The sequence below is a fragment of the Neomonachus schauinslandi genome, chromosome 13 (genome assembly GCF_002201575.2).
Source record: "Neomonachus schauinslandi chromosome 13, ASM220157v2, whole genome shotgun sequence".
Taxonomy (NCBI): Eukaryota; Metazoa; Chordata; class Mammalia; order Carnivora; family Phocidae; genus Neomonachus; species Neomonachus schauinslandi.
The window spans coordinates 31,987,184-32,007,753 of record NC_058415.1 but is presented as its reverse complement, the minus strand read 5'-3'; the positions used below and the strand labels follow the sequence as shown (position 1 = coordinate 32,007,753).

At 38.0% G+C, this 20,570-nt stretch overlaps 1 protein-coding gene across 1 annotated transcript in view; it reads right to left on the bottom strand.

Annotated features, from left to right (window-relative positions):
• The window catches only part of KDM4C (lysine demethylase 4C), a 437,653-nt gene that overhangs the window by 397,054 nt on the left and 20,029 nt on the right, over positions 1-20,570 (bottom strand). The window contains exon 3 of the mRNA XM_044920760.1: positions 18,750-18,864. Within this exon, the coding sequence (XP_044776695.1) occupies positions 18,750-18,864 (115 nt within the window). The remainder of the gene's footprint in view (positions 1-18,749; positions 18,865-20,570) is intronic.

Sequence of the window (20,570 nt, the reverse complement as noted above, 5' to 3'; positions counted from 1 at the left end):
TTTCTTCTGCGTATTCCAATTGTTTGTTTTTTCCACCTTGATTTTTTTCTTCTGCGTATTCCAATTGTTTGTTTTTTCCACCTTGCTTCATTTCTCTCTCGCTGTAATTTCTCACTTTGCTTTACACTTGGCAGATGGCTGGAACTCAAGTTTCCCTTTAATTATTCATAAAATAAAAACAATCTAAGGTATTTCCAATGATCTCATCTTTCATTTTTCACAGTGTAAAATTCTACACACAGGCTCAACAGTAGTCTGTCAGTGAAAATGGGAGAACAATAATTTTCCTGAATATTAAACTATATTTTCTTTTTTTTTTAAGATTTTATTTATTTGACAGAGAGTGACACAGTGAGAAAGGGAACACAAGCAGTGGGGGTGGGAGAGGGAGAAGCAGGCCTCCTGCTGAGCAGGGAGCCTGATGCAGGGCTCAATCCCGGGACCCTGGGATCATGACCTGAGCCGAAGGCAGATGCTTAATGACTGAGCCACCCAGGCGCCCCTAAGCTACATTTTCTCACCGTAGAACATTTGGAGACAAAACTTATAAATCTGCAAATAAAAGAAAACCATTATATAATCTTAGTTATATCTTTCTCTGAAAATAAATATTTTAAATTAGAACATAATTAGAATCAGACTCCTGATTTTAGTGGCTCTAATTCTGTTCCAGTGACCCCAAAAGCCCACTGACACGTGGTGACTCACTTTGAGGAACCCATTCTAGGAGGCTGGTATGTGGGATCAGTTCCTCAACCTACCCATTTCAGCCAGACTAGCGGCTCTCTGTCCATGGTCAAGTGAATGATTTATCATGGGAATTCTACACACTACTGGAAACCCAATGTGGGCATTTCAAGATCTGGGGGATAGATTTTTTTTTAATTTTTATTTAAATTCAATTTAGTTAACATATCATATATTGTTAGTTTCAGGCGTAGAATTTACTGATTCCTCAGTTGCATATAACACCCAGTGCTCATTACATCAAGTGCCCTCCTTAATGCCTATCACCCAATTACCCCATCCTCCCCACCCATCTCCCCTCCAGCAACCCTCAGTTTGTTTCCTATGTTTCCTATAGTTATGAGTCTCCTATGGTTTGCCTCCATTTTCATCTTATTTTTCCCTCCCTTCCGCTATGTTCACCTGTTTTGTTTCTTTCTTTTTTTTTTTTTAACTTCATTTTAAGACCCCCGATTCACCAAGGAAATGTTGAAAAAGAAAAACAAAGTTGGGGGCATCATGTTGCCTGATTTCAAGCTATATTACAAAGCAGTGATCACCTGTTTTGTTTCTTAAATTCCACATATGAGTGAAATCATATGGTATGTGTCTTTGTCTGACTTATTTTACTTAGCATAATACCCTCTACTTCCATCCATGTCATTGCAAATGGCAAGATTTCATTCATTTTAATAGCTGAGTAATATTCCAGTGTGTGTGTGTGTGTGTGTGTGTGTGTGTGTGTGTGTACACACCACATCTTCTTTATCCATTCATCTGTCAATGGCATCTAGGCTCTTTCCATAGTTTTGCTATTGTGGACACTGCTGCTATAAATATTAGGATGCATGTGTCCCCTTTGAATCGCTATGTTTGTATCCTTTGGATAAATACTTAGAACTGCAATTGCTGGGTCATGGGGTAGTTCTATTTTGAGGAGCTTCTACACTGTTTTGAGAGTGGCTGCAGCAGCTTGCATTCCCACCAACAGTGTAAGAGGGTTCCCCCTTCTTCACATCCTCGCCAACATCTGTTGTTTCCTGAGCTGTTCATTTTAGCCATTCTGACTGGTGTGAGGTGGTATCTCATTGTGGTTTAGATTTGTATTTCCCTGATGCCAAGTGATGGTGAACATTTTTTCATGTATCTGTTAGCCATTTGTAGGTCTTTGGAGAAATGTCTGTTCATGTCTTCTGCCCATTTCTTGACTGGATTTTTTTGGTTTTTGAATGTTGAGTTTGGTAAGTTATTTATAGATTGTGGATACTAGCCCTTTATCTGATATATCATTTGCGAATATCTTCTCCCATTCAGTAGGTTGCCTTTTAGTTTTGTAATTGCTTCCTTTGCTGTGCAAAAATCTTTTTATCCTGATGAAGTCCCAATAGTTCATTTTTGCTTTTGTTTCTCTTGCCTCTGTAAACAAGAAGCAAGAAGTTGCTGCAGCCAAGGTCAAAGAGGTTGCTGCCTGTGTTCTCCTTTAGGATTCTGATGGACTCCTGTCTCACATTGAGGTCTTTCAACCATTTGGAGTCTATTTTTGTGTGTGATGTAAGGAAATGGTCCAGTTTCATTCTTCTGCATGTGGCTGTCCAATTTTCCCAATGCCATTTGTTGAGGAAATTGTCTTTTTGGATATTTGTCCATTGGATATTCTTTCCTGCTTTGTCGAAGATCAGTTGACCACAGAGTTGAGAGTCCATTTCTGGGTTCTCTATTCTGTTCCACTGAACTATCTGTCAGTTTTTGTGCCAGTATCATATTGTCTTGATGATTACAGTTTTGTAATACAGCTTGAAGGCTGGAATTGTGATGCCTCCAGCTTTTCTTTTTTCTTTTTTTTAAGATTTTATTTATTTGACACAGAGAGAGAGAGCACACATCCGCGAGCATACAAGCGGGCAGAGGGAAAGGGAGAAATAGAGTCCCCATGGAGCAGGGAGCCTGACGTGGGCCTTGATCCCAGGACCCTCGGATCATGACCTGAGCCGAAGGCAGACACTTAACCGACTGAGCCACCCAGGCACCCCTGCTTTTCTTTTTCAACACTATTTTGGTTATTTGGGGTCTTTTCTGGTTCCATACACATTTTAGGTTTGTTCTAGCTCTGTGAAAAATGTTGATGGTATTTTATAGGGATTGCATTGAATGTGTAGATTGCTTTGGGTAGCACAGACATTTTGACAATATTTGTTCTTCCAATCCATGAGCATAGAATGTTTTTCCATTTCTTTGTGTTTTCCTCAATTTCTTTCCTAAGTGTTCTATAGTTTGCAGAATACAGATCTTTTACCTCTTTGGTTAGGTTAATTTCTAGATATCTAATGGTTTTTGGTGCAATTGTAAATGGGATTGACTCCTTCATTTCTCTTTCTGCTGCTTCATTGCTGATATATAGAAATTCAACTGGCTTCTGTGCATTGATTTTATATCCTGCAACTTTGCTGAATTCCTGTATCAGTTCCAGCAATTTTTGGATGGAGTCTTTTGGGTTTTCTAGATAGAGTATCATGTCGTCTGCAAAGAGAAAGTTTGACTTCTTTTTCACCAATCTGAATGCCTTTTATTTCTTTTTGTTGTCTGATTGCTGTGGCTAGGACTTTCAGTACTATATTGAATAACAGTAGTGTGAGTGGACATCCCTGTCATATTCCCAACCTTAGGGGAAAAGTTCTCAGGTTTTCCCCATTGAGGATGGTATTCACTGTGGGTCTTTTGTATGCGGCTTTTATGATGTGGAGGTATGCTCCCTCCATCCCTACATGGTGGAGGGTTTTTATCAAGAAAGACTGCTGTATTTTGTCAAATGCTTTATCTGCATCTATTGAGAGGATCATATGGTTCTTGTCCTTTCTTTTATTAATGTGGTATATCACACTGACTGATTTGTGGATGTTGAGCCACCCCTGCAGCCAGGAATAAATCTGACTTGGTCATGGTGAATAATCCTTTTAATGTACTGTTGGATCCTATTAGCTAGTATCTTGGTCAGAATTTCTGAATCCATGTTCATCAGGGATATTGGTCTGTAATTCTCCTTTTTGATGGGGTCTTTGTCTGGTTTGGGGATCAAGGTAATGCTGGCCTCATAGAATGAGTTTGGAAGTTTTCCTTCCATTTCTATTTTTTGGAACAATTTCAGAAGAATAGGCATTAATTCTTCTTTAAATATTTGGTAGAATTTCCCTAGGAAACCATCTGGCCCTGGACTCTTGTTTGTTGGGATATTTTTGATTACTGATTCCATTTCCTTGCTGGCTATGGGTCTGTTCAGCTTTTCAATTTCTTCCTGTTTCAGTTTTGGTAGTTTATATGTCTCTAGGAATTTATCCATTTCTTCCAGATTGCCTAAATTGTTGGCACATAATTGCTCATAATATTCTCTTATAATTGTTTGCATTTCTTCGGTGTTGGTTGTGATCGCTCCTCTTTCATTCATGATTTTACTTATTTGGGTCCTTTCTCTTTTCTTTTCCTTTTTTTTTTAAAGATTTTTACTCATTAGGACCCTGGGATCATGACCTGAGCCAAAGGCAGACGCTAAACAACTGAGCCACCCAGGCGCCCTTTTCTCTTTTCTTTTTGATAAGAACCAGCTCCTAATTTTGTTGATCTGGTCTACTAGGTTTTTTTATTTCTATATCATTGATTTCTGCTCTAATCTTTATTTAATTTCTCTTCTCCTGCGGGCTTTAGGCTTTATTTGCTGTTCCTTTTTCCAGCTCCTTTAGATGTAAGGTTAGGTTGTGTATTTGAGACTTTACTTGCTTCTTGAGAAGGCCTATGTTGCCATATACTTCCCTCTTGGGACCAGCTTTGCTGCATCTATCTTGGGGATATATCTATACACAGTTACCTTGGTTTATTCACTCACCACTAAATTATAAACCTTTTCCTAACCTCTATTCTATTCTATATGTATTACTTCATGTCTACAACAGTTTGTATCATTATTTTCCTTTGTAACACATACATTGTTTTACATTCTTTGCTATAATTTTAAAACACACTGGAAAATAATTTTGATAAACATTGACCCATATTTCTGATCATTTCTAAAACAGATTCTGGAAGCCGAAGGTGTGGATCAATAGTTCCTTTTTCACAGTAGAATTACGTGAATCTTTCTATTCTATTTATAAAATTCCTCTTTAAAAAAAAAAAAATACCTGCTTCCATGTCTTTAAAAGCCATAATAAAGATGAAATCTAGATTATATTCATCTTCATTTTTTAAAAAATCGGAAAGAGTGGGGCCAAGGTGGGAATGGAGCTTCAAATGGACATGCCTTATCAAAGTACTATTATAAACCTGCAGGCAAGGCCAGGGCTGCAATGGCAACAGGAGCTTGCTTCTGAAGATACTAAACATCCAGTGAAGACCCTGGAAGATATTAACCCAAGAGAGAAAGAGGTCCAGAGTACACAACTCAGTTCCAAGTTCTAATCGTCCTTCCTGGTGACAGTGTAGAATAGTAGAAAGAGAACAGGAAAAGGGGCCTCCCAGCTCCGCCACTAAGTAAGTGTCATCTTGGATAAATCCTATTTCAATCTGAGGTTCTTCATCTAAAAATGCGTTGGCTATATCAGATGATTTCCAAGACTCCTTCCAGGTGAAATCATCAATGATTCTATGATCACCAGTCAAATTCAGCAATAAAACTCTGGTTTTTCACCTTTGGCCTTTATGTTCTTGCCCCTTCAGTAATTCCTATTGCTGCTTCCCTAATACTTTCTCAACAGATATCTGCCCCTCTGGGCCTACTGATCATCTAGTACCCACAGAACACTTAGTATCCTCACCCCTCACCATGGCTCATATGTCTGATGGCCATTATACCTTTAATTCTCACCATATGTCAGTCCCCAGGAAGCTTAACCTCTTTATACTCTTAAGGTGCATAGTATTCATGCCAGCCATGGAGGACCTAGTTTGCACTATATGGGTTATTTATCCCTTGGGCAAACCTTTCATGACTCTCCAGCTAACTAGGAGGCACCTTGCACTGGCAAAGACTTGCTATCCTGACATTTCTCATACTTCCACAAACCACTCAGCAGCATGGGACTCTACACATATTTCTGATTTATCAATTTAGCACTGTATTGAACATGTAAGTATACTTTAATTGTGAAGTGTAACCGTTGATACATAAAGAGAAGACTTAAAGAAAAATGACTAATTCTATCCAAATCCTATCCAGCCCAAAATCATTTCCAACATAAGATCAGATGGTTTTTCCCATGAACATGCTGAGGTCAGTAACTGCTTATCTCAAGTGGCAGCCTAGCCTGTTTTGGGCAATTGTGTTCTTCAGAAAGTTCTTCCAGAGACAAAATTGATGTTCCCACAGTGATCCCCCTAACCCTCTCACATGCAATACACTTGAGGGCGGTGGCCGTGTACTCTGAGGTCACCCTACATCTGAGCTTTACATGTTTTCCACTGTCAGTTCCTGTATAATCCTGGCATGCTGCTCTAGCAATAGCCCTCTAAAAACACAGCTTCCAGAACTGATGGAACATTCTAGATGAAATATGACTAGTGAATTCGAAGTATCATCACCTCCCCTGTCTGGATGGCATAATATGGGATCATTCACTGAAGATCAGCCATAATATGCTGGCAGATAAGGAGTTTTGATTAACTGAAAATCTGAAAGTCAAAATCCTATAAGCCAATCTCTTTCTTTGCACCAAAACATGTCTGGAATGATGACATTTTACCTTAGATGTGAAAATTACACACACAGTGTTCTGGCTTCAAATTATTTCTTATTTCAAGAGAAATGATATACTGACATGATACAAATACAAAATGGAAAGGAACTTTGTTAGTGACTCAGTTTAAACTGTTTAACTTCATTTGGAAACCCTCAGCCTTAGATAAATTTGTTGTCCAAGTGCACCATCTGGTGGGTAAAGGTATTTAAGCTTCCCCATTGTGAGAAGAAAAAAATATATCATTTATAAGGCTAAAGATGCAGCTAAAACTAAAATCTTAGTATGAAAAGATTCCCATGCTTTAGCCAAAAGCTTTCTTATAGAGAGGCTGTTGATAAAATTATAATACCAAAGAAATCTGGAACTCGTAAAACTGCACTATCAAAGAATCCAGTTCACCTTCTTCAAGAAACGTTGCTCATCATGAAACAAACATTTTTAATCTGGGAGGAACCTCAGAGAGCAGTTAATTCAATCACTTCCCTTTACAGATGAAGACTCCAAGACAAAGACAGGGCTTTCTTGAAAGTCACAGCTAGGGATAGCAGGCATTGATTATGTAAGTAAATAGAGCAAATATTCTGTACTGTTTAATAATGGCCTTCTATTTCAAGAGGCTGTGCAGGAAAGGCAGGAAATAAGGCAGCCAGTGTCTGCGGCAAAGTGCCACTCTCTTGGGTTGACAATAATCTGGCCACCCCACTATGGACTGTGGCCTACCCAACAATGATCTCTGCAAGACCAGGAGTTGTCTTACCCTCCCTGCCTCCACAGCCTGCCTGCATCCCTCTTCACCTTAAATTTATGTTCCCCCCCTCCCCTGAGAAAACCATCCTACCAATAAAAATAAGACAGATAAAATAAATGTTAAATCACCCTGTTGAAGAACATCTATCAAAGTGGGAAAGCGTTCACAATGCGTTAAAATGGGAGAAGAAAAAAAAAAAACAAGTATGTTCACTATGATACCATATCTGTAAAAAACAAACAAGCAAACAAAAAAACAAACAAAAAAAACACAGTTCTCAGGCATTAAGTAGAGAACAAACATTGGAAAGAAATACACTAAATGTTTTTGACAGCTAATGTCTTTGAATGCCAGGATTTATTAGTGATTTCAATTTTTTTCTCTTATACAATGCTTTCCAAATTTTTTATCCTTAACATTTATATCAACAAAAAGGTACTTTTACCTTAAACATTTATGTATTTATACTCACAGACACTAAAGAAAACTGGCAAAAAAATATTGGAAATAGGACCCCAAATACACATCCATCTACCCAGTACATAAATAGCAGGGAAAAAAAATTCTCCAGCTCTCAAGGAGAAATATACAGTATAAGACACTGTATTTTTGTCTTAAGGCTTACCACAGTTTTTCAAAATGTTTTTAATTTTCTATCAATTGTATATTAATACCTGGATGACTAGCAAATTAACATTGAGGGATAATCTCAGAAATATAATTTCTTTAAAATATTTTATATATTTTGAGACTTAAGGACTTGAATTCACATCCTAAGTCCATTTTCTGCTTATAAAATTTTGCCTGAGTTATATGACAGAATATGTGGCATGATGTTCCCCAAAGAACTCCATGGTTTCCATGATGAGAACCACTGTCTCCTAATGTGATTCAGTCTTTGAAGTGTATATCAGGAACGCAGTTACCTGAAGGTCAGTAACAAGAATGGAACACTGTTATTTTATCTTAAGATCCCTGCATCATCTATGTAAACTGAGATCAGAAAAGGAATCTTTTTTTTTATTCTTATGTTAATCCCCATACATTACATCATTAGTTTTAGATGAAGTGTTCCATGATTCATTGTTTGTGCATAACACCCAGTGCTCCATGCAGAATGTGCCCTCCTCAATACCCACCACCAGGCTAACCCATCCTTCCACCCCTCTCCCCTCTAGAACCCTCAGTTTGTTTTTCAGAGTCCATCGTCTCTCATGGATCGTCTACCCCTCCAATTTCCCCCGCTTCATTCTTCCCCTCCTGCTACCTCCTTCTTCTTTTTTTTTTTTTCTTAACATATATTGCATTATTTGTTTCAGAGGTACAGATCTGAGATTCAACAGTCTTGCACAATTCACAGCACTTACCAGAGCACATACCCTCCCCAGTGTCTATCACCCAGTCACCCCATCCCTCCCACCCCACCCCCCACTCCAGCAACCCTCAGTTTGTTTCCTGCAATTAAGAATTCCTCATATCAGTGAGATCATATGATACATGTAGAAAAGGAATCTTTTGCTAAATATCTTAAGGTAACAGTTTTCAAGTGTTGTCTGGGGACCACTGGCAAACACCCAGATCCCATTCGGGTCTGTGGCATCAAAACTGTCTTCATAATTATACCAACACATTATTTGCTTTTCACTCTCATTCTCATTTCATGACAGTAGAGTCGAGTTTTCCAGAGGCTACATGACATCACCACAGACTAAATGCAGACGCAAGTATATGAATTCAGAGGTCTTCTATTAAGCTAGACATTAGAGATTTGGAAAATGTAAAATAATGCCACCCCTTTCACTAAACGTTTTGTGTTGGAAAGTATAGTCATTTTTTAATAAAAATATGTATGTTATTATATAATGGATTATTCTTAAATACTTTCAAATATTCTCAGTTTCAGTTTTAATTTCTAATAAAGTAAACAAGGATAGATATAACCTACAAAAGAAAAGCTCTTTGAGGTCCACAATAAATTATTAGAAGTATAAAGGGGACCTGAGACCAAAAAGTTTGAGAACCACTGCCTCAGGGTATTAGTGTTCAGAAAAACACACACTGGGGAAGATAACTCTAACTTGTCCCTCTTCCTCTTCAGAGCACTTTCCAAGCCTTTGCTGTGACTAGTTCATCTTATAGACCATTATCCGATCACAGTTCCTAAAACATGATTCTGATCCTATCACTTCCCTACTAAAATAATCTCAAACAGTTCAAGATGTACAGAGCAATAACCAAAAACATACAAGAAACTCCATGATTTGTCCTCAGACTATTTTTTAAAAGTCATACACTCACCAATTCTACAATTATTTCAGTACATTCTCTGCAGCAGACACTATGATAGGAGCTGGGACTGAAGAGTCTGTGAGAAATAACACCTGCCATCACTGGACTAAGAGTCTACTGAGGAAGAAATAGTCACATAAATACAGGTATCCTTAATTTTCTATATTCATTTTCTAAATTTGCTACAATTATATATATATTTTTTACCCAAAATTCACTATCCACATCAAAAACTCTCTATAATGACACTGAATGTCCACCAACAGAATCATTTTGGTTGTACACAAATCTAGGTAAGGAGTGTGGATAACAGTTCAGTTTTATCTCAAATGTTCTCCCTAAAGGATTATGCCAATCATGCCTTGTGCCCATATTAAATGCACTGAGCATCAATGCTATCATCATCCCATCATTATTAATGAAAATATTTTCTGAGAATGTAGAAATGACTAACAAAAAAATAAGTGAGCATAAGAAACTTAGAGAAGCCCACACATCAGAAAGAGTTGGAAGTGATGGGGCATACTGAGGGAAGGAAGCACATAAGGCATGAACCAGACAGCCTGGGCGATGGAGGAGGTGGGTGAGGCTTAGGGGCAGAGCTGTCTGTCACCATTCAACAAAGGGAAAACTTTGCAAAGAGGACTCTCTTGAAGACAGACAATATTCTTGGGGATCCTTCTAGTGTTACAAATTAGGAAGACAATAGCCAGCTTAAACAAAGCATATGGAACTTCGTTTTAAACCTCGATTCAATGAACCATTATCATCATTAACACATTATACTATATGACAGGTGTTGCTAGAAATGCAGCCCTAAATAGCACACAGAACACAAGACTGACTGTATCACTCTAAAATAATGTTGATGCCTGTGCTTTACTCTCACACACAGAACAAAGAGATGCACGTTGTCTTCAAAGATCTGTGGAAATACACTCGGCTACTGGCTATCTCAGAAATGTCCTAGCTTCTGTCTTTCCTACAGATACCTGTTGACTTTCATGTCCGTTAGCCAAGGTGGAGCATCCCACACAGTTACAGGACATTTTCTCCCTGTTCCTCTTCAATCTTTAGATCTCTTCTTTTTTGTGTGTTTGTTTCCTGAAGAAACTCTCATGCTTCTTTTAACAGAAAGCTAACTTTGTAAATGTATAGTTAGCAAAGGCTAGTTAAAACTTTCTTTATAATGGATGAGCCCAGGGTGCCTGGGTGGCTCAGTTGGTTAAGTGTCTACCTTCAACTCAGGTCATGATCTCAGAGTCCTGGGATCAAGTCCCACTTCGAGTTCCTTGCTCAGCGGGGAGTCTGCTTCTCCCTCTCCCTCTACCCCTCCACTCGTGCTCTCTCTCTCACAAATAAATAAATAAAATCTTTAAATTAATTAATTAAATGCTTAAATATATATACATACATATATATATACACATACATATATATAAAATGGATGAGCCCTTAGTGAAGCCTAACAACAAAAATTCAGATCCTAGGACTCTTTTTTTTTTTTTTAAAGATTTTATTTATTTATTTGAGAGAGAGAGAGTGAGAGAGAGCATGAGAGGGGAGAGGGTCAGAGGGAGAAGCAGACTCCCCACTGAGTGGGGAGCCCGATGTGGGACTCGATCCTGGGACTCCAGGATCATGACCTGAGCCGAAGGCAGTCGCTTAACCAACTGAGCCACCCAGGCGCCCCCAGATCTTAGGACTCTTAAGCTTATGTTACTGTTACCAAGGAGTCATCTAGGGCCACCCAAGAACACACATTGCTCTATGTCTAAGTTCAGGAACATCTTAAATTACAGAAAATTCCTGACATAATTAAACACCTCAATTTCAATGTCTCAAGGTATCAGTGTAGTCAATATATATGAATCTCATTCTCCTGAGAACATTCAGAATTTTATTTATACCCCATTTATCTCAAAAAGGTTTTAAGCATCCTTCCCCGAGTACATAATTATGCCTCTGTATTAGGGATTGGCAAACTTTTTCTGCAAAGGGCCAGACAGTAAATATTTTAGCTTTTGTGGGCCATACAATCTCTGTCACAACTACTTAATTCTGCCACTGTAGTGAAAAAAAAAAGCCATAATATAAATGAATGAACTAGGCTATGCTCCAATAAAACTTTATAAAGACAAACAGACAGAATCCGACTGCCTAGCTCTGCTCTTCTGCATCATACACCCAAAGGCTGGGTTGTGTCACCATATGCCTTTGATAGTCTTGGTATTGCAACTGAAAAAACAGTAACTTGCTTAAATCATGTGCTGTTACTACCACCACAGGCTACTGCCCATGGTACAGACTGATACTCTTTCGTATACCCTAAGGAAATCAAGCTCTGAAAGAAGCGGCAGAATGAAAGAGGCACCAAGACTCATGCCCTAGATCTCCTAGCCCTTCTCCCTTTACTATTAGGGCTGACTGTCCTCAACTAGTCCTTCATGAACACCCTCACCCCTAATTCCTGTGTTTTGTCCAAGCCTGATCATCACTAAAATGGCGCCCCCTGTGCCACTGAAAAGATTTGCCTGGTGCTGCAAGACAAACATCTGAGCAGGAGGGGCCACTATAGCACCACAGGTCTGAGCCCATATCCACAGCCCTGTCTGCAGCCTGGGGCAGATCCCTTCCCCTTAGATCCCATTATTCCAGGCCAGCCTCACCCTCCTCAAGCCGGTGTTGAGAAAAAAGCCTCAGAATTCAGTAAAAATACAGAGACTATTACGTGTGGTCTTACCCTCAAATCTGTCCAGCTCCTGCCCCATCCTCCTTTCTGCCTCCTTTACCTGACGTGAACTTACTCATCTAGGTCCAGTTCAAATGTTCTCTCTCCTCCAGCAAGTGTTCCTTCAGTGCCAAGTCTGCTCTAAGTGTCTCTCCTCCCAGCTCCCTAGAACCCTACACTTGCCTTTATGGCCAAGCTCATTACACTTTACTGCCCCTCTAAGCCTATGAATTACTTGAGAACGAGGATCCTTACTCATCTCTGCACCCTGCACAAATTGTTCCGCTTACCTCCCCACACCCTCTCCAAGAACTCCCAGCCTCACCAAAAAAAAAAAAAAATGCTATGGTTTTTCGATCATTCTACTAAAAAGGAAATAGCCATAACTAAAAAGTAGGGGGAAAAGTGAACTACAATTTGATGACTATAATTCCTTCCAAAATAATGCCATAAACCATACCAAACCAGTTCCCAATACAATTTAAATATTGAGCCAGGGGCACCTGGGTGGCTCAGTCGTTAGGCGTCTGCCTTCAGCCCAGGTCATGATCCCAGGGTCCTGGGACTGAGCCCCGCATCAGGCTCCCTGCTCAGCGGGAAGCCTGTTTCTCCCTCTCCCGTGCCCCCTGCTTGTGTTCCCTCTCTCGCTGTGTCTCTCTCTGTCAAATAAATAAATAAAATCTTTAAAAAAAATAGAAATAAATAAAAAATAAATATTGAGCCAAACAGTTAAACAATTCAAGGACACAACAGTAAAGAGCAAAACAATACATGGGCTTTTTCAATGCACATTCATTGTGATGATTTCAAATGTTACTGACAGTCGTGGGTTATTAGTACACTCACTCTTCATCACTCTCTTTAATGCACTCTCTCTCTTGTTACTCTCCATCCACCTCAAGAGGGCAAAAACAAGTTATTTTTCTATTGTTTGAATTAAGGTGTCATGAGTGTGATTGGTTTGTTTACCAGTAGCAGTTTACAACATCTCTCTTGTCTCTCTTTATGCTACAAAAGCTTTGAAAATGTCAGCTCAACTCTGGAGCTATGAAATGTTCCTGCAGAGCCACACAAATTCCATAAAATACTATGCCTTGTAGGTCCTACCAAAATGACAGATTCCTGACTTCAGAACGTGGAAATGATGATGCTTTAAAACTGCATGTTTACAAACCAGTGCATTTTGTTCATTTAGATTTTCATAACTAAAGTTACTCAAATCTGAATTCTAAAGTCAATGTTCCCTTAAAGCAATGCCAATGTGTAACCGGTTTTCAAATACAAGCAATACATTGATAAGCACAGCAAACCAAAGTCCATCAGCCTCTTCTGTGCCATCAACAATTATTGTATTTTACTATCAAATAGGGAAAGCTAGTTCAGGGCATCTTTATGTTAATTGTTCTGGAAACTGTCCCAAATATGCTGCTTCTAACTCTAAATTATATATGCAAAAAGGAACAAAGAGGTCAACGATCCCAAAGAGTGGTTAGAAAAAAATACCTTAAACTGAGTTTTATTTTATTTTAGAGCACTAAGACACGCAACCTCTCAGCCCAGAATCTAGATGATTCCTCAGCTCAATCTTCCTCTTGGAAGCCTAAAAACTTGCCAGTACACCACACAGAAGAAACCAGAGAGACGGCACAAAATAAACCATTAGTTCAGGGGAAATTTGTGGTTGACAACAACCTAGTTTCACACATTTCTACAACTATGAGACTAACTATACACAACTGCTTGCTTAAAACTGGTATGGAAGATAAGAAGAGCACCTGGCAGCCCCTCAACTAGCCTAGGAACTTTGGAAATATCTCCTTATGTCCCATGTATAAAATGCCAACAGTATTTACTCTGCCTTACCCATTCCAATGGAAATCCCACAGAAGTGGTTTAAGACAAGGTGCCATGTTCTGTAAGGAAGCCTAACTGTTAATGGCACTCATTTTCCCAAATATAAGTAACCATAACATGTTAAACTTAAAAACAGATTTGTTATTGGGCACCTGGGTGGTGTAGTCAGTTAAGCGTCTGACTCTTAGTTTGCATTCAGGTAATGACCTCAGGGTCCTGAGATCAAACCCTGCATTGGGCTCTATGCTCAGCTTGGAACTCTCTCTCTCTCCCCCTCTGTCTCTCTCTCTCCAATAAATAAATCTTTAAAAAAAATAGATTTGTTATCACTAAAGAATAAATCAATAAGAATACACTAGAATTGAAATACCAAAAAAATACAGCAATAATCTGGGGCACCTGGGTGGCTCAGTCGGTTAAGCATCTGCCTTCAGCTCAGGTCATGATCTCAGGATTCTGGGATCGAGCCTTGAGTCTGAGTAGGGAGCCTGCTTCTCCCTCTCCCTCTGCCCCTCCCCCCACTGCTCGTGCGCTCTCTCTCTCTCTCAATAAATAAAATCTTTAAATATATATATATAGCAACAATCTAATACAAGACATAATTTGGCAATCCAAACATGGTGGGAACTAGAATACACTAAAGAATCCTCTAAAGAGCAATATTAGAAAATGTTTCTCAAGCCAAAAACTGTTAAAATCTCCTTGGTTCTTTGGGGAAACATATACTAACATGCAAACATGTGCATACACACACATACGCACTCACATAAAAGGAAAAGCCAAAGGAAATCTTAAAGAGGTTGTTTCTGTTTGGTAAGCTTATGAGTAATTTTTATTTTCTTCTTCATATTTTTCTATATTTTTTCAATTTTCTACATGAGTATATACTACTTTAATAAATAATAAATGTTCAATGTAGAATTCACTTATATTAATGAAAACCCAGAAGGAGAATGGGGAATGTTTTCTCTTTTTTTAACTTTAATATTTCAAACATATACATATTTAAAATGTCATGTATCTATCATCTAGCTTCAATTACCAATATTTTGCCAACCTTCTTTCAACTATATCCAATCATCTTATTTTCTAAAGTATTTTAAAAGCAAATCCCAACCCCATGTCACTTAACCTGCATATATTTAAATGTGTATCTTTAATTAATAAATATGTATGTGTGTGTATATATATATGTGTGTGTATGTATATATATATATACACACATACATATATAGTCACCATGCCATCATTACATCTAATAGAACAATAATTCCACAGTATCATCTAATATCTAGTCCATATTCAAAAATAAGAATGGTCCTTTGGGCACCTGGGTGGCTCAGTCGATTAAGTGTCTGCCTTCAGCTCAGGTCATGATCCCAGGGTCTTGGGATGGAGTCCTGCGTGGGGCTCCCTGCTCAGTCAGGAGTCTGCTTCTCCTTTTGCCTCTCCCCCCTGCTCATGTGTGCATTCTCTCTCTCTCTTTCTCTCTCTCCCCCTCCCTCTCTCGCAAAAATAAATAAATAAAATCTTTAAGAAAAAATGGTCCTTTCAATTTAGAAACCCATCTAGGGGCACCTGGGTGGCACAGTCGGTTAAGCATCCGACTCTTGGTTTCAGCTCAGGTTGTGATCTTAGGGTCATGAGGTGGAGCCCCCTTGTCAGGCGCCATGCTCAGCACAGAGTCTGCTTAAGTTTCTCTCTCCCTCTCCCTAAGCCCCTCCCCCCTCTTCTCTCTCTAAACTAAATAAATCTTTTTAAAAAAGGGGGGGGGGGCACCTGGGTGGCTCAGTCGGTTAAGCGTCTGCCTTCAGCTCAGGTCATGATCCCAGGGTCCTGGGATCGAGCCCCACATCAGGTTCCCTGCTCGGCAGGAGGCCTGCTTCTCCCTCTCCCACTCCCCCTGCTTGTGTTCCCTCTCTCGCTGTCTCTCTGTCAAATAAATAAATAAAATCTTTAAAAAAAAAAAAAAGAAATCCATCTAGAAAATTTTAAATTGTGCCACTACCTCATACCCAGAATGCATAAAGAACTGTAAATCAGTAAGAAAAGCAAGACACAAAAGAAAAATATTCAAAAAGCTTAAAAAGGCACCTCAATAAAAGGGAAAATCCAAACAGCTAATGAACATAAGGAAAAAAATCATAACGCAACTTAAAACCACAAGTTACTACTACACACACCCAACAAAATGGCTAAATGTAAAAGAATGACAATACCAAGTATTAGGTAGGATGTGGAGCACTAGGAACTCAAAAACACTACTATAAGAAGGTACAAACTGACAAACAGTTTTCTTCTAAAGCTAACCATACGCATACCCTATAACCACTACTAGGCGTACATCCAATATAAACACATGCTTCCATACCCAGGGAAACGTGCTGAACATTCATGAAAGTTTTGCACATAAAAGCCAAAACTAGAAGCAATCAACATGACCACAGCAGAACAATAAATGCACTGTGGAACATTTATACAATAGAATAACATACTGTAAAGAAAATGAATGAACAATAGCTACAGTGCAAAAAAAGCTTATAAATGTTTATAATGCATGAAAGAAGCCAGGCATAAAAGAATACACACTGAATGATTCTCCTAGTTATATAAAATTCAGAAACAGGGTATAATTAACTACATATTTAAAGAAAAGAAGTATATGACTGCCATAAAGTGAGAATAGTGACTATCTTTGGAGAAAAAAGGGAAGACCATGATCAGTGAAGAAGGTGTGCAGGGGAACTCTAGAGTACTTGAGGTCAGTGATGGTACACAGGTGTTCACCTTGCAATAATTTATGAAGCTTTAAGTTATGTTTTATGTACTTTCCTAGCTTTCAAAACATAGAAAGTTTAAAAATACTATAATAACAGATTCAGGCAAATATTATCAATGGATGTAAATTCACTAGATGAAAGGCTGCTGGAATACAGGATATTCATCTAGTCTCTAAGCATCACCCTATAAATCTCTTACTAATTATAAAGAGAAATCCTTGACCAGATCCTTCAGATGAGGAAAAAAATTTATATATATATTATTGGCAAAATTAGTATCCCATGAATATGATCTATATATTAAATGATATACTAATGTTAAATTGCCTTGGTATTTTTGTTTTTGTTTTGTTTTTGTTTTTTTGTTTTTTAAGATTTTATTTATTTATTTGACAGAGACACAGCGAGAGCAGGAACACAAGCAGGGAGAGTGGGAGAGGGAGGAACAGACTTCCTGCTGAGCAGGGAGCCCGACGTAGGACTCGATCCCAGGACCCTGGGATCATGACCTGAGCCAAAGGCAGACGCTTAACGACTGAGCCACCCAGGCGCCCTAATTGCCTTGTTATTAAAACACACGTAATAATTAAAGGAGAACTGTCATAATGTCTGCAACTTACTTTCAAATGTTATAGCAGATAGAAACACAGAGAAAGAGGGGCACCTGGATGGCTCAGTTGGTTAAGCGACTGCCTTCAGCTCAGGTCATGATCCTGGAGTCCCTGGATCGAGTCCTTGGATCGAGTCCCGCATCGGGCTCCCTGCTCGGCAGGGAGTCTGCTTCTCCCTCTGACCCTCCTCCCTCTCATGCTCTCTGTCTCTCATTCTCTCTGTCTCAAATAAATAAATAAAATCTTTTAAAAAAATAAAAAGAAAAAAAAAAGAAACACAGAGAAAGAGATAAAGAGAGACAATGGCAGAGCAATGGAAAAACAAAGGAAATGAGGCAAATATTAACAACTGGAGAATCTAGGTGGAGTATCCAAGTGTTCACTGCACTACTTCAACCTTTCAGTATGTAAGACATTTCCCAAAATAAAACAAGGAGAGAGGGAATAAAAGGTTTCAAAAAGGAAGAACAGCAATAGCAACAAAAGACAGAGTTTACATGTATTAGGAGGAGATAAAAAGGACTGGATTATTTCCAGTATATTATAGTCTCACGAAAAATAACTGGAAAGACTAATAATATGTACTTTTTAAAAAAGAGAAAAATCGGTGCGCCTGGGTGGCTCAGTTGGTTGAGTGTGGGACTCTTGATTTTGGCTCAGGTCATGATCTCAGGTCCTGAGATCTAGCCCCCACACCCCATAGGCTCCATGCTCAGCAGGGAGTCCACTTGGGATTGATTCTCTCTCTCCCTCTCCCTCTGCCCCTCCCCCCACGCATGCATGTGCACACTCTCTCTCTAAAATAAATAAATCTTTTTTAAAAAATAAATAAATAATAAGAAAATCTTTCACAATTTGTGGAAAACAGGAGACTAAGTCTGTTCAAATATAACTTTTTTAAATGACTAGGGGAAAACTACTAGAAGAACGCATATTAAAATACTGTTTTTTGCCTTAAGGTGGTAGTATTATGGATAATATTTCCTGTTTCCCAAATATCTTTATAATGTGTTTTGCTTAAAAAAATTTTAGTGTAATTTAAATATTAGCCAGATAACCACATAATACATTACTGTCGAACAATTTCAGGTATCTGTACCATTTGCTGGTTTCAATCTGAAAAATACCAACAACAGAAATCCTACTGATAACGTCTTGATTTCCCCTTATCCTATGAGGAATTATGGATCACACAAAGCATAACAAAGGACTACTTCTCAAGTGCCTAAAACGGTAACAAAAATAGGAAATCTGCCCTTTACAAAACCCATTACAGTATAAATATACCTCATCATATATGCTCCCATTAATGTCTGCACCATAGATAGGTGCCACAAAAGTTAAGTTCTTCCAGTACTTGCGCTCCAAATCTTCATAATCCAAGTATCTTGGAGTACAGTATCTGCAAAAGGTAAATGAAAAGAGTACAAACCAATACGACGATACCAGATTTTCCCCACCCATATCACTTAAATCACTTTCCAAACAAAATTTTATCAAAATGAAAACAATGCAGCAACTCATGTTGTCAAATCTAACAAGCAAATATACAAATGTATTTACCATGGATCTCTGGATATTCTAAATATTCCTAAATAACTCTAAATAATAACTTCATATATTTTACTAATAAGGAAAATACTCTCACGAAAGTATCAAATATAGAAGGAGAAGAGTTAAAAACTCATTATTTTATCTTTCAAATTATTTTCTAAAATCTTTAACCAATTATTCTATACTAGTAAATTTTATAGACTTAACATGCAAAAGATAAGACATCTATAGAAAAATTGACAAAAAATAATTTCACTAAAAGTCAAGGAAAGCAAAACCAAAATAAGATACTTTGCAACCATTAGATTGGCAAATGCTTAATATATTAATGGTTGGAAAGAATGAGACCTCTCTCACACAGCTGGAATGAAAGTAAAAAGTAGTACAAACTTTCCAGAGTATAATTTTTTACACATATCAAAACCTTTAAAAAATGTGTATCTTCAACCCTAAAATCCAACTCTGGAAATTCATTCTAACAATGCAGAGGCATATACAATGATACATGACCTGGGATGTTTGCTCCAGTATTAACTGAAAACTCAAACTAATGTCATCCAACTACAAGGACTAAGTTAAATAAAATACAGAATACAAAATAAGGTAATCTTTCTATGTATTGATATTAATATTTTTCCACAATGAACTAAGTAGGTTATAGAATGGTGAATATACTATGATAATATTTATGTAAAAAAAATCTATAACTGGGGGAAATCAGAGGGGTAGATGAACCATGAGAGACGATGGACTCTGAAAAACAAACTGAGGGTTCTAGAGGGGAGGGGGGTGGGAGGATGGGTTAGCCTGGTGGTGGGTATTGAGGAGGGCACATTCTGCATGGAGCACTGGGTGTTATGCACAAAAAATGAATCATGGAACACTACATCTAAAACTAACATAAGAATTAAAGGGATTAACGTAAGAATTAAAAAAAAAGGAAAAATATCTATAACTGTACTCAAAGGGCCAAAAAGAAATATATACCATATTATTAATATTAATGGTTATCTTTCACATTGGAATTACAGAAAAGCAGACTTCTCTGTATTATTTGGATTGTGAACAAATAATTTTATATTAATACACACACAAAAAAAAACCAGTATTTCTACATGAAAAAAAGAAATCAGCGAAACAAGAAAGTAATGAAACAGGTTGTTTAGCAGTAAAAAGAGTGTTTAGCAGCAGTAGCAATCCCCATAAAGCCTACTGACATTTTATTATAGATTTAACAACTGTAGAACAATCAAACTGTAGAACTGTAGAACAATTATAGATTTAACAACTGTAGAACAATCAAAATCAATACCCACTATACTGGGACCCCAAACTAGTTACCCAAGCATTAAGCAAGAAAACCAAACAAATTAACAACTGTATCTGAAATATAGAATAGTTTGCTGATTTACCCAAAACATTAGAATCTCAACAGTGCTGTGAATTGTGTAAGACTGTTGAATCACTGACCTGTACCTCTGAAACAAATAATATCTTATACGTTAAAAAGAAGAAGAAGAAGAAGAAGAAGAAGAAGAAGAAGAAGAAGAAGAA